This window comes from Macaca nemestrina, chromosome 17 (assembly GCF_043159975.1).
Source record: "Macaca nemestrina isolate mMacNem1 chromosome 17, mMacNem.hap1, whole genome shotgun sequence".
Taxonomy (NCBI): Eukaryota; Metazoa; Chordata; class Mammalia; order Primates; family Cercopithecidae; genus Macaca; species Macaca nemestrina.
In genome coordinates, this window is record NC_092141.1 from 69,089,074 (window position 1) to 69,112,927 (window position 23,854).

Here is a 23,854-nt window from a genome sequence, read left to right on the forward strand (position 1 = left end):
TCCTGAGGGTGCCGGGAGAGCACAGCCCTGGGAAGACTGTGGCCTGGGCTGTGACCTGAGGACTAGGAAGCATTTATGACAGGAATGGAGAGACCTGAGTCCCTGTTGAAGCCCAGCATCACATCCCATTCCTGAGCACCAAAGGCCCCAGGCCCTTGGTGAGAGAAGCTTCCTGAAGGGCATCCTGAGGGCCCTGCCCCGATCACGTCTTCTTTGGAGAATTTCAGGAGGGAAGCTGGCATGGGCCAGATGACTGGCTGGGATGGGGAAGAGGTGGGAACATCTGGCCCTCGCCTGCCTCTCGCCACACTCCCCACTTCCCTCCTCACCATAGCCAAAGTTCTCCCTGGGCTTTCCACCGACGGTGCCTTTGTTCATGGCCTGTGCGTGCTATTCCTTCTGTCTGGAACGCTCTTTCCCCCTTTGCTTCTCCTTTCTAATTCTTCCTAATTTTTCAGGTCTCACCTTAGAAGTCACTTCCTCCAGGAAGTCTTTTCTGCTTCGTCCTCCTCTCATCTGGGCTGGATGTCAAGCCTCTGTGGTTCCAGGACATCCTGCCTCTCACCCTCACCCCCGGATGGAGTTGCTGACTTTCCCACCAGTCTTCCCTGTCAGGCCGGAGGCTTCCGGTGGGTCGGCCCTGGCTCTGCCCTGCTCAGTGTTGGAGCCCACATGCCTCGCCAGGTGTACAGTGCTTAGCATGTTCTCAGTCCATGTTTTTGAGTAAACAAACGGTTACATGAACAAAACCCCAAAGTCACCCCCAAAAGATGTGATTATTTCCCAGGCCCAGTGGGAAGATCTCTGCCCAGGTTTCCTCCAGGTGGACGCCTTGCCCTGGGCTGTGCCCCTGTGTGTGTCCGTGTGCACGAGTGCCTGCATGTGTGTACATTTGTGCACATGTGCATGTGTGTGCATGTCTATGCATTTGTGTGTACATTTATGTGTGTGTGTGCACGTGTGTCTGTGTGTACATGTACATATATGTATGTGTGTTTATGTGCACACACACGCATGCACGTAGAGGTTGCTCACCTCTTGCTGAGCTCCTTCAGGGCGCCGCTCCGGCACAGGCCCAGGTAATCCCCCAGGAGCTTCAGCTGCTCCCGGCTCCTCCCAATGAGGTGCATCCGCTCCACATGCTCATACAGAGACGCGTTCACCATCTGCAGGTTGATGAGGGGCTGGACCCGGATCTGTGTCAGAAACTTCAGGGCCTGCCTGCAGATCTGGGGGTGCCACCAGGCATTGGGGATGGGAAGGAATGGCTATTCAGTGAGCACTGCCCGGCCAGGTGCCACATGACCTGCTCACTTACCTGAGAGGCTATCTTCATTTTACAGATGGGAAATGGAGGCTCAAGGAGATCAGGAGATTTGGCTAGGGTCACCCAGCTTGTAAATGGTACAGTCAAGCTCTGAACCCAGTTTATCTGACTCCCAAACCTGCTCTCCCTTTAATGGCAAGGGTCGCTGCCCCTCCCCAACCATGCTGAGATGAGGGAGGGACTGCTCTGGTAACGCCCCCTCCCTCTGGGCCTCACAGATCCTTCCCACTCTTTCCTGTCCTCCTGGCCCCTATTTCCCCCACTAAAGGAAACAGGCACTCCCCTCTGTGCCCTGACTCAGGAACCAGGTGACGGGCTGAGCCAGGCTCCAGCCACAGGAAGCTACAGATCAGACACAGCTCACCAGCAGGCTTCCCTGAGCTCCCTCGGCTCACACCAGCAGCAGCACCGGGGCTCCGTGTACAGCTGAGTGATCCGTCTCAGTCTCTCCTGGCTGACAGGGTGCTGAAGGTTCTACCCTTGGCCCTGATCCTAATACCAACGCCAGTAATCAAGTGCCTACTATTTGCAAAACACTGGGCCAGGAACTTGACCACATTCTCCCTTCATCCTCAGAACAACCCGTTAGGGAGGGTGTCCCTGTCCCCGTTTTCTAGATGAGGAAATGGAGGCTTAGAGGAGCTAACGTGGCTTATACAACCTGCCCGCAGAACCTGTCAGGTCTGAGCTGAGGTGTCATCTCTGAACACCAGGCTGCTGCACTAACCAGAAGCCCCCTCCCCTGCAGTGGCCTCACTGCCTTGTAAGGACGGAGGAGCTGTTCTCCACAGCTGACAAGTGCATAGTGGTTAGAAGTCTGGCTTTGGCCTGGCTCAGATCTTTAACCTCTTAACTAGTCCTTTCATTACATATTTTATTTCTGGTGGCTTTGTTTTTGATACTATTATAAATGATTATCTTTTAAAATAGTAATTTGTTTGCCGATATATAGAAATGAAATTGATTTATTTGATTGTCATATCCAGCAACGTTTTCAAATTCTAATAAATTGTGTAGGCAAAAAAAAAAGTCTGGCTTCGGAGTCAGAACAGAATTGAATCCTGCCTCCACCACTTTATACCTATATGACCTGGTGAAACTTATCCCGCTCTGTGACTCAGTTTCCTCTTCTGTAAAATGGGGAAAATGAGAGCAACTAAGGCTCACTGGTTTGGGGCCTTTTCGTTCGCTGCCGCTGCTTTAGTGCTGAGGCCCGGCACTCGGCAGGATGTCAGCCCAGGACTGAGGCTTCTTTCTCATGGGATTCTTTTTTTTTTTCTTTTTTTTTTTTTTTGCGACGGAGTCTTGCTCTGTCGCCCAGGCTGGAGTGCAGTGGCGTGATCTCCACTCACTGCAAGCTCCGCCTCCCGGGTTCAAGCCATTCTCCTGCCTCAGCCTCCTACGCCCGGCTAATTTTTGTATTTTTAGTAGAGACAGCGTTTCACCGTGTTAGTCAGGATGGTCTCGATCTCCTGACCTTGTGATCCAGCCGTCTCGGCCTCCCAAAGTGCTGGGATTACAGGCGTGAGCCACCGCGCCCGGCCTCTCATGGGATTATTTTGAATTCAGATTAAGAGGTATTCCAGGAGAGCTCCTGGCACAGGGCCTGGCAGGTGGCACATCCCCAGTAAATGTGAGCTGCTATCAGTTGCTGTGTGAGTGCCTGGTGTGGCCCTGTTGTCCCCTTGAGGGCTGGGGGACGAAACTGGCCCTCAGGAGACCTGCCCCTGTATCTGGGGGCTGAGGGGACCTCTGACGTCTTGTCTCCCAGCTCCACCAGCATCTCTCACCTCCCCCAGCAATGGACAACCTCTTATTTTCCCGTAGCCTGGGGCCCTGAGGTACCAGCCCCCCAACCTAGGGAGAGCCCAATGGCAAACTCCTGGTGACTTGGGTCAAGCTGCTTTTCTCTAACCCTAACTCAGTTCTTCCCATTACTTGGCCCCAGGCCTTGGGTGAGGCTCTGATGAAATAACACACAGGAATGTGTGCGGAACACTGCCAAGCACTGCAGATGGGCAGGGGCTTTGTGCTCCCCAGCGACTGTTCCTATCCTGTGGGAATGGAGGAGACAGACAGAGAGAAGCCTCACCCCTGGGCTGACATCCAGCCAGTGCCAGCCAGGCCTCAGCACAAATGGGTCAGCCAGAACAGCAACGGTGAACAATAAGGCCCCAAACCCGTGGGACAGCCACTTTCTATCTTGAATTTCCCTGTCTTTCCTAGGCCAGCAATTTTTGAGAGGGAGAGCAAGCTGAGGATTTCCTGCTCTCAGATATGCCTAGAGAAGGACTGTACTTTTCTAGTTAGAGAAGGAAGTGGCACAAGGATGAGGGCAGTGAATAAGGAGATGGCTCAATGGAAGTATCAGGGTCCTGTAAATAGTGAACGTGTTTTATGATCAAAGGGCTGTTTGCATTTTTTGGTGATTTTGAGGTTTAATTTCCTCTATATGGTTAGATATTTAACACTGAGAGCAGAGGTGGGGACAAGGCAAACAACAAAAAAATCAAAATGAAGCCAACTTCTGCGGGGTTTCCCCATCCCAGGGAGGTGGAGGCTGAGGTAGAACTCACTGAAAGAGTCACCTTCCCTGCACTGTGATGAAGACACAGCCACACATCAGGACTACATAGCTGGCAGGCCTTGACTCTCCAGAGAAGCAAACAGCTTCTTCCTTGTGTTTGTGTCTGTCTTAGTAGAAATCTGTGCCTTTGGAAGAAAACCAAATTTGCACCCCTTGAGGCAGACACTGACCAAGTGAATTAGGTAGATGGGTGGGTGAATAGGCAGGAGGTGTGATAGGCCCCAGGGAGAGAAAGGACACTGTTCTAACTGACAGGCACATACTGCCACACCTGCCCTCCCAACAGCCCCGCCACAGACACTGTTGTTAATCCTCCTTTTACAGATGAGGAAACTGAAGCTAATTTGCTCATGGTAACATAGCTAGGAAAGTGGCTAAGTTCAGCTGGAGAAAAGGAAAATTCTGAAAGACTTTAGGGTATATCTTATTCAAAAGCATTTGGTGAACATAAAAAATTAGTATTATACCCAAGGTATAATATTAAGTGAACCAAGCTTCTTATAAAGCAGTATGAGTCCTGTCTGATCTCAACTTTATAAAAAATAGATGCATATGTCAATAAATGCACAGAAAAGGGTATACCCCAAAATGTTAATAATGGTGACCTCTGGGTTACGGCACAGAATTTTGATTGGTCTTTGGGCTTTTCTGTAATTTTAAAATGTTAAACAATAACCATGTATTATCTTAATAATAGGGGGAGCCACAGAAAAAGTGCTTTTCAAAACATGAAATAAATATGCCCATGCAGGGCCTGCAGGGGGGGTGCAGTCATCTGGGCCTCATAGGGTTGGCAAAGGCAAGGATGACTGCTCCAAGGTATAGCCAGCTCGCTGGCCAGCCCATCTACCTATCCACCTATGTATTCACCCATCCACCCAGCCATATACCCACCGTCTACCCATCTACCCATTCACCTACCCATCTACCCATCTACCTACCCATCCACCTACCCACCAACCCATCCACTCATCCACCTAACCATTTACCCATCTGCCTACCGAGGCACCCATCCACCTACCTATCCACCCATTCACCAATCTACCCAACTACCTACCCATCAACCCATCCACCATTCACCTACCCATCCATGTAGCCACCTGCTCATCCACCTACCTACCTACCCATCCACCTAACCATCCACCTAGCCACCTGCTCATCCACTTACCTACCTGCCCACCCACCTAGCCATGCATCCATCTACCTATCTAATCTATTCTATCTATTCTTTCTATCTATCTATCTATCTATCTATCTATCTATCTATCTATCTATCTATCTAACATTTATCTGCTGGTACCTTAAGCAGTTATGTTTGTAGCTGCAGGAAACCATCCTCAGACTCCCTCCTGGGGACCAAGACAGCCACCGACGGAGCTCTGCCCAGGGCTGTGGACAGGCACCAAGCTTTTCTCTTGGTTAGCTCCCCCACATCAGTGCCTGAACCAGTGACCCCGGCTTCCCTTGTTTAAAGGAGCCAAACTCCTCTAAACAGACGAACAGCAGCAGCAAAGAGGAGTGAACACCCCTCTGTCGCTCAGCAGCCCTGAGTGGCTGTGACAGGCTGGGCTTGAGACTTACCGGGCGCTTGGTGAGGTCCCAGTTGTGGATGATCCTGGCCGGAATCACTGAGGCATCGTCTTGGTGGCAGATGTCACAGTAATAGAGGCCAGAGAAGGCACAGAGCTTGGGTCGTACAAAGGAGAAGCCGATCTGCCGGGAGCAGCCTGGGGAGATGGGTAGAGAGTGAGTGGTGTGGCCAGAGTCAGCTCCTAGTAACTTGGGAGCTGCTGTGGTGGAAAGGATCTGCTAATTTTGTTTTTAAAGGTAGGTACAAACACAAGAATAACCACTCGTATTTCCACCACTCAGAACTCCCCTACTAATTAATCTTTACAACAACACACTATAAGAACAATCATTATTTTACAGCTGAAGAAATGGATGCTCAGAGAGGTTAGGAAATCTGTCTGGTCACATAGTGATGAAGTGGCATGGCTGGCATTCAGATCTGGGTTTGGCTGGTTCCAGAGCCTGCGTTCTGCTCCATTACTCCTTGCTGCCTGTGTCCAGTGTCCCCACTGCTGGCTTGGCAATGCCAGCCTCCTCTAGGTCCACCCCTCCACTCGGGCCCCAGAATGGAAGCAGCAGAGTAAGGGCTGTGACGAGCAGCGAAGTAGCTGGGGGGCAGGGACTGGGGTTGGGGATGGCAACAGGGAGTGGATGGGCAGCCAGCAGGGGGCAGGGGAGTCCGCACAGTGTTGGATGCCTCGGGACTGTGGGGCAGGACTGGCTTCGGCCCCCTTGTTGGAGGCGTCTCCACAGCTGGGGCCAGTGGGAATGGGAGTGGGGTGTGCCCTGGGCAAAAAGCAGAGGCTCTGACTCAAATTCTGAACATGTGTCGACTCCTCCAGGGGCAGGCAGAAGGGTCCCCAGGGCCTTGAGACCATAGGGCGGGCTGTGCTGCTCACCAGCTGCCTCACCCTGACCTTCATCTAATTTCTCAAAGTTCCATTTGAGTGACTGTAAAATTCAGTTACTACCAGCTATTTTGTGGGGTTATTACAAAGCTTAAATGAGACAAGGTTCTGCAAGTACCCTGCAAATTATGAAATACAACCCAGATGCCAGTGGTTGGTGTCTGCCACTGAACCATGCCTGCTGGGTAGAAAGGAAACCCAAACTCCCTGGTGGCACAGTCCCACCTGCTGGTGGGTGGCAGCCATGGTGAGAGTTACCCCCGCAGCATTCACACCCACAGGCGAGAAAGCCTTTCTCGCAAGCCCTGGAGTCCCGGCCCCCTCAGAGCCTGGCCCCACAGGCTGAAGAGCAAAGTGTGAGTGCTGGGGCAGGAGGGGGAGAGGCCAAGTGAGGCTTGCAGGTGTTCTCTGCAGGAAGCTCTGTTCTGCCTAGCTTCTCCCATCCTCCCGGGGCCAACCGCAGACCACTTCCTTTCAGAAGCTTGAAGCAGGCTTCCCTCCAGTCCGCGCCAACAGGACAGCTCCCAAACCAAGGCTCAGCTTCTTGCTCTGGCCTTCTGCAGCAGGGCAACCCCCTCACAGGTCACCTGAGGGTCCCATGGTGATAGGACACCATCTGCCCCAGATGGTGGGGGGAGTGGGAGGAGCTAACAATGGAATGTGGGCAGGAGGATGTCACGTACCCCTGAATAATACCCTAGAGGGATGCACTCTAGGGTCCTGCCTATGAGCACAGGCTCTGGGGCCTGACCGTCAAGGTCCCAATTCTGCCTCTGGCCAGGCATGGTTGCTGACACCTGTAATCCCAGCACTGTGGGAGGCTGAAGCAGGAGGATCACTTGAGCCTAGGAGTTCAAGGTCAGCTTGAGCAACATGGGGAGACCCCATCTCTACTAAAACGAACAAACAAATAAAAAAGGAAAATTCTGCCTCTGCCACTTACTAGCTGTCTGAACTTAGTGGCAGACACCAACCAGGTACTTACCAGCTCTGTGCTTCAGTGTCCTCCCCTATCAAAAGAGATGATAATAGTAGCACCTATCTCTACAGGGTTGTTATGAGACTTAAATGAGATAATCCAAATAAAGCAGCTGGCCCAGTACCCAGCACAGAAGTATTAGACTTGATGATGAGGAAGACATAGCAGATGTACTGACTTGGAATAACATCCACAGTGTAGGAAAAAACCAAGTTGCAGAACAATATATCCAGCGTTCATCACAGCAGCCAAGAGCCCCATGTGCCCCCTTTAAATGTAAATGAATTTAAATGGAAAATTCAATTGCTTAACCACACTAGCCACACTTTAAGCACCCGGTAGCAGCATGTGTCTCACAGCTATGGCACTGGACACACAGATCTAGGAAATTTTTATCACCACAGAGAGTTCTATTGGACAGCACTGAATAGCACCAGCCCATTTTTGTAATTTAAAAAAAAGGGTGTACACTTATAAAAGCAGCAGAAATATGTGGAAGCATACCATGCCCCTGCTCTGAAAGAACAGGATAGTAGAGCAAGAAGAAAATGAAGTGGGCTGGGACTCCCTGAGCAGCGCAGTGAGCAGCCAGCCTGCTGCCCATCAGTGGGAGGTGGCAGGAGAGGGATGGGTGAGCAGGGCCAACCGCCTATGAGCGGAGCACTGGCCCCAGCGGGGGCTGGGGAGGAGCAGAAGCTGCAGGGCAAGCCTGATCTGTGGCCTCATCCCTAAGGGAAGGATGGGGGCATTTGCAGGGAGGCAGAAGGGTGGGGAGCCTAAATCAGGAATCCGCAGGAGGCGGAGTGAGGCTGGCAGGCTGGGGGTGGCAGCAGAGCAAGTTGGCACCTGCGCAGAAGCAGCCTTGGGAGTCAAGGCCTTTCTCCATGGGGATGGCCACCAGGTACTGCAGCAGGAAGCCGTTTTCCCGGGTGGCAAATTTCAGAACCTCCTGACAGTTTTCATCCAGGCTCCCGCCCAGGGTCACCGCCTCCTCGGCCGTCTCCAAGTAGGATGCCAGGACTTTGCGGACCAAGTCCCTCCACAGGGCGGCCTCCTCCGCGTTCCCGGCCTGCAGCTTCAGGACGGCCTTGGCCGTGATGATTTTGAAGAAGGACGGGCCCCCAAGGCTCGTGTCTGGCAGGATGTCCCGGATGGTCTCCACGCCATGGCTGTCACTCAGCATCTTCTCATTGTTCCTGATGCGGAAACATTTCAGAGCCTCCAAGGACAGGGAAAAGATATAGGGCATCCAGGTCCTGTCCATGTACAAGTACAGCAGGGACTCCTTGATGGCATCTGGCTCTGGAACCTGGGCGGACGACCAGTCAAACTGCGTGCCCTGGAGGGCCGTGGGCTCCGACAGCAGGTCTGAGGGAGAGGGGCAGCCCTGGGGCGCCTCGGGGGGGTCCTCAGGCTGGTCTGGGTACTGCACGTTCACCCACTCATCCTCCTGCTGAGGCCGGACCTTCTGCAGGGCCTCCCGCACCCGGTCCAGCCAGTCCTCGGCTTCATCCTGGGAGGAGGCGCGCAGGGCCAGCTTCTTGCCAGAGAAGACCAGCTCGAAGCGCCCGTCACTGTGGGCCGGCCCCACAGACTCACAGCGCAGCAGGGAGCAGTTCTCCACACAGGTGCGCTCCTCGTTGCTCAGGTAGAGGCGGAACTCCAGCGGGGAGAGCTCACAGAAGAGCTCCTTCCAGATGCCCATTGCCCCCCGCCGCTCCACGGTACCTAGTTTCATGAGACCCCGGAACGGGTTGGACAGTCCTGGAGGCAGAGGCAAAAAGCACATTAGTTGGCGGGCCTGTCTCTGTCCTGCCCAAGGCAGCATCTGCTGCCTGATGCCCTGCAGTGCGTGTGGACAGTGACTGTCCCCAGAACACAGGCCAGCCACGGGCCCTATCACATGGGACCCTGAAAGCTGGATAGGAACATCTCCATTTGCACCTCCACTGCTGCTCTTGCGTCCTGTATTTCACTGAGAAAATAAAAGCACCCAAAAGATCACCTCCACATGCCCTGTTCCCTACACCCACGCCCTCCCTTCTGTTGCCAGGGATGAACCAAGTGTGCTTCTTTCCGTGTGAGGCCAAACCCTCCATTTGTGCAGGAGGTCTCTCCTTCCGCAACCTACTCAAGGACAAGGAGCAGTCCCTCTCTCCTCTGTTGCTGTTTCCTTGCTTCTCTATTGGGTGACTCCCATTGGCACACATGCACGCTGTCATTTCTCCCATCTTTAGAAACACCTCTTGTCTCCACAAAAATTAGCCAGGTGTGGTGGTGGGTGCCTGTAGTCCCAGCTACTTGGGAGGCTGAGGCAGGAGAATAGCTTGAACCCAGGAGGCGGAGGTTGCAGTGAGCTGAGATCGTGCCACCGCACTCCAGCCTGGGCGACAGAGTGAGACTCCGTCTCAAAGAAAAAAAAAAAAAAGGAAGCACTGGAGGACCTTAAACAAATAGCAGATCCTCCAGCCTGGCCAACATAGTGAAATACCATCTCTATTAAAATTGCAAAAATTGGCCGGGCGCAGGGACTCAACGCCTGTAATCCCAGCATTTTAGGAGGCCGAGGCGGGCAGATCACCAGAGGTCAGGAGTTCGAGACCAGCCGGACCAACACGGAGAAACCCCATCTCTACTAAAAATACAAAATGAGCCAGGCGTGGTGGCTCATGCCTGTAATCTCAGCTACTCGGGTGGCTGAGGCAGAAGAATTGCTTGAACCTGGGAAGTGGAGGTTGTGGTGAGCTGAGATCGCATCATTGCACTCCAGCCTGGGTAACAAGAGCGAAACTCTGCCTCAAAAAAAAAAAAAAAAAAAAATGCAAAAATAAGCCGGGCATAGTGGCAGGTGCCTGTAATCCCAGCTACTTGGGAGGCTGAGACAGGAGAATTGCTTGAAGCCAGGAGGCTGAGGTTGCAGTGAGCAGAGATCACGCCACTGCACTCCAGCCTGGGTGACAAAGGGAGACTCCATCTCAAAACAAATAAACAAACAAAACAAATAGCAGATTTGATTAAGCTCCCCCAGAGCTGTTACATAAACCAACTACTGAGGGTAAACAGCTTTGGAAGGACCAGTTAAAACACCTGGGGCTTCATGGAGCCGGATGTGCTCTGAGCTATAGGTGGAATCAAGAGTTTTCTATAATCATAAATTGCATAGTTTTCAGGGAAAATATTTTCCTATTTGACTGGTGAAACAGTATTTTTGTCCTCTGTAGGCAGTTTTGAGACAATATAGTACTTTTCCTGAAATGCTTCCCTGAATGAGCACGATTATGATGGCATTCTGGAATGAGGTTTTATAGTACTTGTGGGAACACACTACCTCTTTAGCAATGGAAAACAGGACTTCAGAGCTGCCTTCTGAAAGACCTGGTCCCTGCAGATGGGACCCACCCGGGACCCTCCTAGTAACCTACCCATCTGTCTCCGGTGTACCACCCGGAAGCTCTTATGCCCCTGGGATGGGGCTGCCTGGGCTTGCCTTCTTCCTGGGGAAGGTACACACGCTTGGTCTAATGCCCCTAGGGAGCAGCTTTTTCTTGGTCCTTGAGAAAAATGCCTGTGGAGACCAGGCCTTGACTCTGGAGTCCCCCTGGAAGAAGCTATTGGGTGGTCTGAAGCAATCTCCAGGGGTTGCTCCTGGGAAGGCCGGTAAAAGTCATCTTCTGAGATCCAGCTCTTGTTTTTCTGTTGGGAAAGAAGACAGCAGTTGTTTGTTTTAAAGTTTTTTTGTTTTTTTGTTTTGAGACGGGGTCTCGCTGTGTTGCCCAGGCTGGAGTGCAATGGCGCAACCTCGGCTCACTGCAACCTCTGGCTCCTGGGTTCAAGCGATTCTCCTGCCTCAGCCTCCCGAGTAGCTAGGATTACAGGTGCCCACCACCATGCCCAGCTAATTTTTGTATTTTTAGTAGAGACAGGGTTTCACCATGTTGGCCAGGCTGATCTAGAACTCCTGACTTCAGGTGAGCCACCCGCCTCAGCCTCCCAAAGTGCTGGGATTACAGGCATGAGCCACCATGCCCAGCCTGAAGTTTTTTTTTGTTATTTTTTTTTAAGTCTTTGTCTAGATATGGCTCATATATCATAAAATTAACCCGCTTAAAGTATGTAATTCGGCCAGCCATGGTGGCTCATACCTGTAACCGCAGCACTTTGGGAGGCCGAGGTGAGAGGATCACCTGAGCCCAGGAGTTTGAGACCAACCTGGGCAACATAGTGAGAACCTATCTCTACAAAAAATAACTAGGTGGGTGTGATGGCATACACCTGTAGTCTCAGCTACTGAGGAGGCTGAAGCAGGAGAACCACTTGAGCTGGGTAAGTCAAGGCTGCAGTGAGCCATGCAGCCTGGTCGCAGCCTAGGCAACAGAATGAGACCCCATCTCTAAAAAAAAAAATTAAACAGTGTCCAATTCAATCATTTTGGCTTAGTCACAGAGTTGTGCAATCATCGCCACCATCTAAGTTTAGCAAATTTTCCTCACCCAAAAAGGAAACCCCATACCCATTAGCCGTCATCCCCATTTCCCCTGGCCACTCTCGGCTCTAGGCACCCACTCATCTACTTTCAGCCCCTACATATCTGCCTGTTCTGGACATCTCATATAGATGGAACCTGCGACACGTGACGTTTTGTGCCTGGCTTCTTTCTCTTAGTGGAAGGTTTTCAAGGTGCATCCATGTTATATAAGCATGTGTAAGTGTTCATTCCTTTTTATTGCCAAATAATATTCCATTGTCTGGATCCACCACATTTGGCTTATCCACTCATCGGCTGATAGACATTTGGGTTGTTTCTACTTTTTGTCTATTATGAATAGTGCTGCTATGATCACTTATACACAAGTTTTTGTGTTGACATGTTTCATTGTCTTGGGCATATACTTAGGAGTAGACTTGCTGGGTCATGTGTAACTCTGTGTTTCCCTTCTTGAGGAACTACCAAGCTGTTTTCCAAAGTGGCTGCACCATTTTATATTCCCACCAGCAATGTATGAGGGTTCCAATTTCTCTCCTTGAGAAATATATTCAAATCCATCCAAATCTACTCAAATCCATTGTCTGTCTTAAAATGGGGCTGTCTTTTTGTTGTTGAGTTGTGTTGTGGGTTGAATTGTGACCCCCACAAAAGGACATGTTGAAACCCTACCCCCCAGTACCTCAGAATGTGACCTTTTTTGGAAATAGAGTCTTTGCAGAAGTAATTAGTTAAGATGAGGTCATGTTGGAGTAGAATGGGCTGTTCATCTCGTATGACTGATGTCCTTACAAGAGGAGGAGAAAAGCTACACGAAGACAGGAGAACACCAAGTGGAGACAGAGATACAGAGGATGAACGTGTGTGACAGCAGAGGGGAGACCGGAGTGACATGTCTACAAACCAAGGAATGCAAATGAGCGCCCGCAACGCCAACACCCAAAAGAAAGGCGGGAACAGATTCTTCCTTAGACTCTCCAGAAGGAGCCTCCAGAACTATCAGAGAATAAATATCAGTTTTTTTTTGTTTTTGAGACAGAGCCTCACTCTGTCACCCAGGCCGGAGTGCAGTGGTGCAATCTCAGCTCACTGCAACCTCCGCCTCCCAGGTTCAAGCAATTCTCCTGCCTCACCCTCATGAGTAGCTGGGATTACAGGTACCCGCCACCACGTCCAGCTAATTTTTGTATTTCTAGTAGAGACAAAGTTTTGCCATGTTGGCCAGGCTGGTCTTGAACTCCTGACCTCAGGTGATCCACTTGCCTCAGCCTTCCAAAGTGTTGGGATTATAGGCGTGAGCCACCGTGCCTGGCCTGTTTTGTTTTGAGGCAGGGTCTCACTCTTTGCCCAGGCTGGAGTACAGTGGCACAATCAGGGCTCATTGCAGCCTTGACTGCCCAGGCTCAAGCAATCCTCCTGCTTTAGCCCCACTGAGTAGCTGAGACTACAGGCAAGCACCAGCATGTCCAGCAAATTTGTTATATTTTTAGTAGAGATGGGGTTTCACCATGTTGGCCAGGCTGGTCTGGAACTCCTGGACTCAAGTGATCTGCCCACCTTTGCCTCTCAAAGTGTTGAGGTCACAGGCATGAGCCACCTGCCCAGCAATGTCTGTTGTTTTAAACCATCCTGTGTATGGTACTTTGTTATGGCGGCCCTAGGAACTAATACAAGTTGTAAGGTGCTTTATATATTCTGAATATGAGACCCTTATCAGATTTATGATTTGCAAATAATTTCTCCATTCTGTGAGGTGTCATTTCACTTTCTGGATGGTGTGCCCTCTGGAGCACATAAGTTGTTAGTTTTGATGAAGTCTAGTTTATCTATTTTTGTTGTTGTTTATGCTTCTGGTGTTGTATCTTAAAAAATCATTGCCTAAGTCAGTATCACAAAGATTTACTTCTGTGTTTTCTGCCACGAGCTGTATAGTTTTAGCTCTTACATTTAGGTTTCTGATCCATTTCGGGTTAGTTTTGTGTAAGGTGTTAGGAAGGGGTGTTATTATTTTGCATGTGGGTATCCAGCTGTCCCAGCACGTAGGGTTTCTCAGCCCTGCTTTAGGGTTTGTCAGTCCTGCTTTTGGGTTGAGATGAGGGAGGCCCGGTGAGCAGGCCTCAGGGTCCTCATTGGCCACCTCTGCCTCTGCCGCCCACTTCTGTGCAGGCCCCTGCGGCCCCAGGCAGCCAGGTCCTGCCCCTTCCCTTCGTTGTTCTCTTTTGAATCTGAAGCTGCTCACTGGCTGGGGGAGATGGGGTTGCAGGGAGCATCTGGGGTGAGTAGGCTTGTGGGAGTAGATTCCGGTTTCTTTTCTCCAGTACTTCAAATCCTCCCTGGCTTTCTGTGCCTCAACATGGAAGGGCAGAGGCAAGGAAGCTGGCTAGGCCACCCTAAGTGTCAGTGTACACAGAGGAAATGAGTCACACAGTGGGACCAGCCCCACTGTTTTGTTAAGTGCCACTAACCTCACCCTGACATCGCTATATCCGGTCCCTGAATCCAGATTGTGCTCCCTGCTTTGTAAACAGGGAAGGGTTGCTTTGGACAGTTGGATCCATTCAGATGCTATACAACTCCTCAAGCCAAGGGTGGCAAGTTTTGACTCAGGCGACTTGGGGGGTGGCTCACAGAACTAGGTCCCCAGAGACTCCTCCATGGGGCCTTCAGAACTGGCAGGTGCTTCCCCCTGCCAGTGACAGATGATGTGTCAGTCAGGGCGGCCACTGGGGACCATCCACAACACTAGATTCTGAGCAAAGCCTGCCTAGGTCATCAAGACCTGGGGGACCTCCCTGAGGAAAACGGGTGGAAGAAACAGCTCCCCGGCAACCATGTGGCTGTCCTGGCAGCCTCACATATACCTGGGAAGTTGTGTGATCTCCAGCCTCTGGCGGGAGAGGGCACTGTCCCTGAAGACTCAGCTCAGGAGACATCCATCACCTCCACCTGGAAGCTTCTCTCACCCTTCCCCAGCCTCCACCCCTTCCCACCCCCTAGCTGGGTTAGGGGATCCCACAATATTCTGTGCTTACCCTCATTCTAGCACCTATAAGGCTGTTTGGAATGGTTTTCTTGATATCTCCAGCAAGTGCCTGGCCCAGAGTCATACAAGATGAGGGTATAAATAATGACCATCCCAATGTCTTTAACATAAAATAACAAAGGTGGGTCAAGTGGACTGGAAGGAAGGAGACAAATGTAAATTTTAAGATTGTGGACATTCAGGATGGGCGTGATGGATTATGCCTGTAATCCCAGCACTTTGGGAGGCTGAGGTGAGAAAACTGCTTGAGACCAGAAGTTTGAGACCAGCCTGGCCAACATGGCAAAACCTTGTCTCTACTAAAAATACAAAAATTAGCTGGGCATTGTGGTGCATGCCTGTAATCTTAGCTACTCGGGAGGCTGAGGCACAAGAATTGCTTGAGCCTCGGAGGCAGGGGTTGCAGTGAGCCGAGATGGATAGAGCTATTGCACTCCCACCTGGGCAACAGAGCAAGAGTCTGTCTCAAAAAAAAAAAAAAAAAAAAAAGGTTTATGGACATTCACTGGGGAGGGCTTCTCTCTCCTTTGAGGAAAGAGACTGCTAGGAAATGTTCAGATACAGTCCACTGAGCATAGCTGCCAGGAAATGAAACTAGGGAACACCTTTTACTCTCTTAAGCAACTGGGAAAAACAGTGGAAACGTAGGTTCCTAAGAATTTCTGCACATGGGCTTGAACAGAGCTCTGAGGCTGTGTGCTCCCGGCCCCAGGTGGGTGGGGAGAGGGGAGAGGGTGTGAGAGAGAGTGCACGCACGAACACCACTGTTTCTCTCTTCTCTCCATTTTTTCTTTCAGAGATGGAGTCTTACTCTGTCACCCAGGCTGGGTCGCAGTGGTATGATCTCAGCTCGCTGCAACCTTTGCCTCTCAGGTTCAAGTGATTCTCCTGCCTCAGTCTCCTGAGTAGCTGGGATAACAGGCTCACGCCATCATGCCCGGCTAATTTTTGTATTTTTAGTACAGATGGGGTTTCACCATATTGGTCAGGCTGGTCTCAAACTCCTGACCTCAGGTGATCCACCTGCCTCAGCCTCCCAAAATGCTGGGATTACAGGCGTGAGCCACTGCACCTGGCCCCCTTCTCTCCCTTTTTCCCACCAGCATCCTACAACCTGCTCACTCAGGCAGGGTCCATGTCTGGCCAGCACCCTGCCCTTTATAGTGGAAGGAAACCATCACCGACTAAGGATCTATACCAGAGCTGCAACTGCCACCAGGGACCCAAGACAGAGGAATGCCACCTTGCATTACTAAAGGGTTCACGACACCATATACAACAGCTGAATCCCCGTGAGGAGTGTGGCTGAGGAGTGAGACGCAAGGTCCCTGGGCCACTTTCAGAAGGATGAGACTTTGTCCAGCCTGTCCTCATTATGTCAGGCAAATGAACTGCCTGTACTCATAACTGTGGGAGGGGAACCACATACCATGGGCAGCTGGTCCATGGAGACAGTGATTAAGACCAAGTCCTAGAACTCACACTGCCCTCTGGAAGTTAAACTGAAATGAACTCACAACCCCCAGATCCCAGACATGCGTCACCCTTGAGAGCCCCCTATTCCCTGCACCTCTCCTTCCCAGTGCTTAGCACAAGTGTAATTATGATGTGGATAATCATTTGTCTAACCTAATGTCTGTCCCCGAAGGGCCTTCGTCTGTCCTGTTGTATCACTCCACTCCTACCACCTAACATGGTGCTTGGCTTATAGTAGGTGGTTTGGGTTCAATGAATTAAAAATAAATGTTTTTAAAAGAAAGACTGAATGGGTCTCTACACTACAAAACTTGATAGTGGCCTCAATATCTCCCCCAAAATAACATCAAATAAAAAGCATGTGGCTAATTGACAGAAGCATAGAAAGATGAGGACCACAGGGGCAGACATGCAGGGCACAGCCTGGCACAGTCCACAGGCCAGGAGCCCAGCAGGCCCACGCAAGCTGGGTGACTGGTGGTGCCAGCAACTGGTGCCTGGTGACTACCTACTGAATGAGCAGTGAATGAATCCACAATCCAATGAATTCCCTGTGAGACAGACACAGGATGGGGGCAGGATCTGAGATTCTCACATCAGACTCAGCACCAAGCGCTCAGATGTCCTAAGCAACCTTCCAGCGATCAGAGTCCCCTGTAGCTGGCACAGAAGCAGAGCCTGCCATGATCACACCAACCTGACCACCCTGTCCACTTGATGGTACACTTCGATGACCCGCTTTGGCCTCCCAAAGTGCTAGGATTAGAGGCGTGAGCTATCATGCCCAGCCTGAATGTCCATAATTTCACATTTGTCTCCTTCATTCCAGCCCCCTTGACCCACCTTTGTTATTTTATATTAAAGACATTGGGATGGTCATGATTTATTCACTCATGATTCTGGGCCAGGTACTTGCTGGAGATACCAAGAAAAAGAACCATTCCAAACAGCCTTATAGCTAGGATGGGGGAACAAAATAAACTTAGGAGTTGGCATCTCAAGAGTCTCTTGTGAGTTCAAGAACTATTCACTGATGCCTACTCTCTCCCAGGTACAGTGCTTGGTGCTGACAATACAGAAGCGAACAGGCCTGGTGCTCTGTATCATAGAGCTAATATTCTAGTAAGGAAGATAGAAAATAAACAAGGAGACAAAGAGATAATATATTGTAATTGCACATAGTGATGAGTGTTATAAGTGAAGTCAAGCAGATGAATGGGACAGAGAGTCACTGGGGATAGTGCTTTTGAGCTACAGGGGTCCAGTCAGGGAAGGTTGAGACAATAATGAAGTGAGTTGGGAAAGAAGGAACAGCAAATGTAAAAGCCTGAGGCTGGGCCGGGCACAGTGGCTCCAGCCTGTAATCCCAGCACTTTGAGAGGCCAAGGTGGGCCGATCACTTGAGGTCAGGAGTTCGAGACCAGCCTGGCCAACATGGTGAAACCCTATCTCTACTAAAAATACAAACATTAGCTGGGCGTGGTAGTAGGCATCTGTAATCCCAGCTACTTGGGAGGCTGAGGCAGGAGAATCTGGGGTTTGTGAGTTCGTTTCAGTTTAACTCCCAGAGGGCAGTGTGAGTTCTCTGGGAGGCGGAGGTTTCAGTGAGCTGAGATTGCACCACTGTACTTCAGCCTGAGTGACAGAGTGAGACTCTGCCTCAAAAAAAAAATTTTTTTTTAAAGAAGCCTGATGTTGGAAGGAGCTCGCTTGGACTACAGAGCTGCAAGGAGGCCAGTGGGTCAGAGCTTAGTGAGCAAAGATGCTAGCTCGCTTGGACGACAGAGCTGCAAGGAGGCCAGTGGGTCAGAGCTTAGTGAGCAAAGATGCTAGCTCGCTTAGACTACAGAGCTGCAAGGAGGCCGGTGGGTCAGAGCTTAGTGAGCAAAGATGCTAGCTCGCTTGGACTACAGAGCTGCAAGGAGGCCGGTGGGTCAGAGCTTAGTGAGCAAAGTTGCTATCCTGTCCCATCAGCTTTGAGGCCCTGGCAAAATAAGATGCCTGAGCCAGCAAAGCAGAAGCTGGACCCTGGGCAGGAATGAACTCAACATGGTTAGTGACACTCTGGAGCCCTGTGGGGCGCACAGCCTGCATCCCCAGCAGACGTCACTCTGCCTCCAGCTCGAGGCAGGGGCTGCAGAGCTTTCCTCTTCAGCCTTCAGCTTGAGTTGGCAGGTGCATAGTCGCAACCTTCAGGGTCCTAGAGCATTCATTTTCAGGAAGTAAATCTTCAGGATGTACTGAAGCATCTTCAGAACAGCAAATACGAAGAGTCTGACCCACACTGACAGTTTTGTGATTTACATGGTCATATTCAAGAAACAGAGTGAGGCCAATCAGATAGCCATATGGAAAAATATGAGCTTTGACTTCTTTTTTTTTTTTTTTTTTTGAGACGGAGTCTCACGCTGTTGCCCAGGCTGGAGTGCAGTGGCGCAATCTCGGCTCACTGCAAGCTCCGCCTCCCGGGTTCACGCCATTCTCCTGCCTCAGCCTCCTGAGTAGCTGGGACTACAGGCGCCCGCCACCGCGCCCGGCTAATTTTTTGTATTTTTAGTAGAGACGGGGTTTCACTGTGGTCTCGATCTCCTGACCTTGTGATCCGCCCGCCTCGGCCTCCCAAAGTGCTGGGATTACAGGCTTGAGCCACCGCGCCCGGCCTAGTGTTACTGTATTTTATGTGTGACCCAAGACAATTCTTCTCCTTCCAGTGTGGCCCAGGGAAGCCAAAAGATCAACACTCCTGATCTAGAAGCTACTACCCAAAGAGAAGAGCACGAATAGAGCTGAAAATGCAAGACTAGACTTCACCCTGAGCCCCAGACCATGGCAGGGATATACTCCCAGCTTTGTGTCCGTGTATGCACAAGCATACAAATCCCTGCCTCTGCTTTCCATGACCCTATCTTGCCCTCCATGGTGTGGTTTAAATATGAAGCCAGGTTGGGCATGGTGACTCATGCCTGTAATCCTAGCACTTCGGGAGGTTGAGGTGGGAGGATCGCTCAAGGCTAAGCAACATAATGAAACCCGTCTCCATTAAAAAAAAAAAAAAGAATTAGCTGGGCAAGTTGGTGCCACCTGTGGTTCTAGCTACTCTAGAGGCTGAAGTGAGAGGATTGCTTGAGCATGGGAGGTCGAGGCTGCAGTCAGCTGTGATTGCACCACCGCACTCCAGCCTGGGTTATAGAGCAAGGCCTTGTCTCAAGAAAAAAACAAAACAAAATAAAAACAACTGTGAAGCTTAGAAAAAGAAGTAGTCAGAGGCACCTAAGCCTGTAAAGGTATTTATTCTCCCTCCCATCACTGCACCACCAGCCCTACCCGCACTGTCTCTTTCCTCTCTTGTGGACTTTCTCTGGAGCCTGCCCCTAGCATTCTAGAGCAATTGCTTTCCCTCACTCTGCTGGCTAGGCCGCTGGGGCTTGAACTGCAGCAGGGGCAGATAGCACACATATCTTTTTCCTACCCACAGTCAGTAAACATCAATAACTTTGGAAAACCACAAAGGCCAAACAAGAACAAATGGAAAAGACAAAAGAGCTCAAATTCACAGCCTTTGGCTGGTGCTTCATTGGGCCAGTAGTTCTCAAGCCTCTCTACTCACTTGGTTCTCTCAAGGAGATGCCCAGGGCTGGCTTCCCTCAGGGACTATGTTGACCCTGGCCTCGAACTTTTGGGCTCAAGGAATCCTCCTGCCTCAGCCTCCCAACTAGCTGGGACCACAGGCTTGTGTCACTGCACATGGCTGGATTGGCTTATTCTACAACAGCACTGTCCAATGGAAATATAGTATGAGCCACATATATAATTTTAAATGTTCTAGCAGCCACATTTTTTAAAAGTATGGCACATGTTCTCAAGATCTCCTAGGGCTGTGTTAATAGGCCATGGTTTAAACATAAATTTTGTTTTAAAGTAGAAAGAAATAGGTGAAATTAATTTTAATAATATATTTTATTTAATACAATATATCCAAAATCTTTTTTTCTCTTTCTTTTTTTTTTCTTTTTTTTTCCAGACAAGGTCTCCCTCTGTCACCCAGGCTGGAGTACAGTGATATAATCACAGCTCATTGCAGCCTCAACCTTCTGGGCTCAGGTCATCTTCCCACCTCCCTGGTAACTGGGACTACAGCCACACACTACCATGCCCAGCTAATTTTTGTATTTTTTTGTAGAGATGGGGTCTCACTTTGTTGCCCAGGTTGGTCTCCAACTCCTGGGCTCAAGCAATCTTCCCTCCTTGGCTTTCCAAAGCGCTGGGATTACAGGTGTGAGCCACCATGCTCGGCCCCCAAATATTTTCATTTTAACTTGTAATCCATAAAAATGAGATTTTCTATTTTTTTTTTTTTTATCATACTAAGTTGTTGAAATCCAGCACTTATTTCACATGGCACATCTCCATTTGGACGTGGCACATTTTAAGTGTTCAACAGCCACACGTGGCTGGTAGCTGCCATATTGGACAGCACAGCTCTAAAACCTGGGTCATGTTGCAAAGTGAGTATGTTCAAGGCCTAGTATTTTCTAAATATATTAATTTAATAGGCTGAGCGCACTGGCTCATGCCTGTAATCCCAGCACTTTGGGAGGCCGAGGCAAGCAGATTGAGACCAGCCTGGTCAACATGGTGAAACCCCATCTTTACTAAAAATACAAAAATTAGCTGGGCATGGTGGTGGGCACCTGTAATCCCAGCTACTCGGGAGGCTGAGGTAGGAGAATCACTTGAACCCAGGAGGCGAAGGTGGCAGTGAGCAGAGATTGTGCCACTGCACTCCAGCCTGGGCAACAGAGCAAGACTCCATCTGAAAAAAACCAAAAAACCAAAAATCAAAAAATATTAATAATAACAAGTACTAAGGAGAAAATAAAGGTTCAGAGAGCTGAAGTGACTTGCCCAAGGCCTTAGCTAGTGAGTGGCAGTGGTTAAAGAGCTGAGACTGTGGTCAGATGAGAACGACCTTCAGAGTCACGTGAAAATGACAGGAGATACACACGGGAAGTGAGCAGCACAGTGCCTGGCTTATATCTACAGCTCACACACCAAGAAACATGAACCCCATCATCACGATGCTATTAACACTATCACCATGCAGGGAGAGGAAGGCTAACAGGGAGAAGGCAGAGACCACTCAGGGTCACTAGCTGGGGAAACCCTGCGTCAGCTGACATTTCCCAAGACTGCCCCCTGAACGGCTTGCACCACTCACCGGACTGGTGGGTGAGGAAACTACCAGCTTCAGACCAGCTCCGTCATGAGCCTGGGCCTTCTGTGGGCCATTCCCTTGGCCCACTTCTCTGGCTGTCTTGCTGACGGTACTAGAAGGCTGCTGGCCTGAGGTGCTCTCTACACGCTGTTGTAAGTCCAGGGCGCTGGGCGCCCGGGGATGCGGCTCCTGCATGTGGACACCATCTTGAGTTCCAGAGGCTGCCTGGGCAGGAAGGGGCTCTGCAGGTGCCTCATAGTGCAGGTGTGTGCTGGTGTTGAGGCCATGGAGGGAGAGCAAGGCCTGTGGTGTGGGGCTCTCCGTTTCTTGGCTCAGTCCGTTGGTTGGCACAGAATTTACCTGGGCTTTGCTGAATTCCAACAATACCCTAGAAGTTTTAAACAAAGAAACCTGTGTGACAGGTTGTCTGCGACAATGCCCAAGGCTATTGGGGCAGAGGGAAGAATGCAAAACTGCTGTTTTATGATTTAAAACAACCCACACCTTCTTAATTATCCACTGCACTCCCCATCACACAGTCCTCCTCTGACACTCCCACCACGTTCTTCCTGGCCAGGATTTAGGCAGACTGGGTAGGCAGGTGATTTGTGGAGCCTGGGATCTCAGGTGAAAAAGCTCCCACAGCAGAGAAAGAGGACTTGGTATGAATGAGGACTTACTGGCATTCTGAGCAGGCTAGCTGTGGGCCTGGAGAGCTTGCTCAGCCAAACACACAGTTGTGTGGGCAACCGTTTTCCCAAATATGGTGTGCAGCAGGGCCTCCAAGGACAGTGTCTCAGAACAGGCCTCCTCCTCAGCACAGAGAGTTGAGGTGCCAGGACTCTGTGCCCTGGGGCAGGGACTAGGAGCAGCAAGGGCTAAACAGGTTTCCTGAGCGAGGTCATATTTTGTTCCTGGGCAGGCACTGGGACAGCAGCACTGGGGGAGGTGCAAGGGCTGGTCCCTTCAGAGCTGGACTGGGTGTGGAGACAGCAAAGCGTCACATCCCCAGAAAGTGCTTCTGGAGCTCAGTGTACACCAGGTGTGTGAGGGTGGATATGAGTACACATGAGATGTGCCCCTGCTCACTCTCCATGGTGCGACTGCCACTCCCTGTCTCCTCCGTGCTGCTTCCTGGGGCCACAGGGAGCAAATGTTACTGTCTTGGTACATGTGTGTGCACACACACACTCACACATACACAGTGCACAGAAACATGTCCTGGGCCCTCTGGAATGTGCACTGACTAGCAACTGCTCCTCTCTCTCCTGAGGCTTCTGAGGATCCAAGCTCCATTTCGAAAATAAACCCGTTTGCTATCTCTTCTGCTTATAAAACCAGTGGAGCATGTCATGGGCAAAGACAGGTTCAGATGGCCACAGGCTGTCTAAGGCCCCAAAGCCTCTATGCATCTGCCCTGATGGCTTGTACTGGATCCAGAAGATACATGAAGCTCAGCTTAATTTGGGCTTATGGAAATGAGGATTTTAGAATTCAAGTTGCTTACCTGATTGTCTTTCCCAGTGAGCTCTGCACCATCTTAACCCCAAACAACATTTCAAGACATTATAGTCAAGAATAGGTGGCCAATCCATATATAAGTAACTGATTTTGGCTGGGTGTAGTGGCTCATGTCTGTAATCCCAGCACTTTAGAAGTTTGAGGCGGGTAGAATTACAACGTCAGGAGTTCAAGACTAGCATGGCCAAGATGGCGAAACCGCGTCTCTACTAAAAATACAAAAATTAGCCAGGCTTGGTGGCAGGTGCCTGTAATCCCAGCTACTCGGGAGACTGAGGCAGAGAATTGCTTGAACCCGGGAGGTGGAGGTTGCAGTGAGCCGAGATCGCGCCACTGCACTCCAGCCTGGGTAAAAGAGTGAGACTCCATCTCAAAAAAAAAAAAAAAAAAAAAAAAGTAAATGATTTTCAACATAGACACCAACACACTTTAATGGGGAAGGAATAGTCTTTTCAACAATTGTGCTGAGGTAAGTGGATAATTACATGCAAAAGAAAAAAGCTGGACTGCTATCTCACATTGTATGCAAAAATGAACTCAAAATGGATTAAAAACCTAAAGGTAAGAGCTAAAACTAACTCTCAGAAGGAAAGAGAGGTATAAACTTCATGTCTTTGGATTAGTCAATGGTTTCTTAGACGTGAGATCTATAGCGTAAGCAAGCAATGAAAAACAAATTGTAATCCCAGCACTTTGGAGGCCAAGGCAGGTGGATCACCTGAGGCCAGGAGTTCGAGATCAGC

The 23,854-nt window shown here is 50.3% G+C and overlaps 1 protein-coding gene across 3 annotated transcripts in view; it reads right to left on the reverse strand.

The window, feature by feature from the left end:
* The window catches only part of LOC105468547 (pleckstrin homology and RUN domain containing M1), a 62,895-nt gene that overhangs the window by 8,047 nt on the left and 30,994 nt on the right, over positions 1-23,854 (reverse strand). For all 3 annotated transcript variants that reach the window (XM_011718775.3, XM_071083318.1, XM_011718771.3), the window contains exons 5-9: positions 21,594-21,978; positions 10,796-11,066; positions 8,220-9,137; positions 5,496-5,641; positions 1,036-1,229 (exon numbers count right to left, since the gene is read on the reverse strand). In XM_011718775.3, the coding sequence (XP_011717077.2) occupies positions 1,036-1,229; positions 5,496-5,641; positions 8,220-9,137; positions 10,796-11,066; positions 21,594-21,978 (1,914 nt within the window). The remainder of the gene's footprint in view (positions 1-1,035; positions 1,230-5,495; positions 5,642-8,219; positions 9,138-10,795; positions 11,067-21,593; positions 21,979-23,854) is intronic.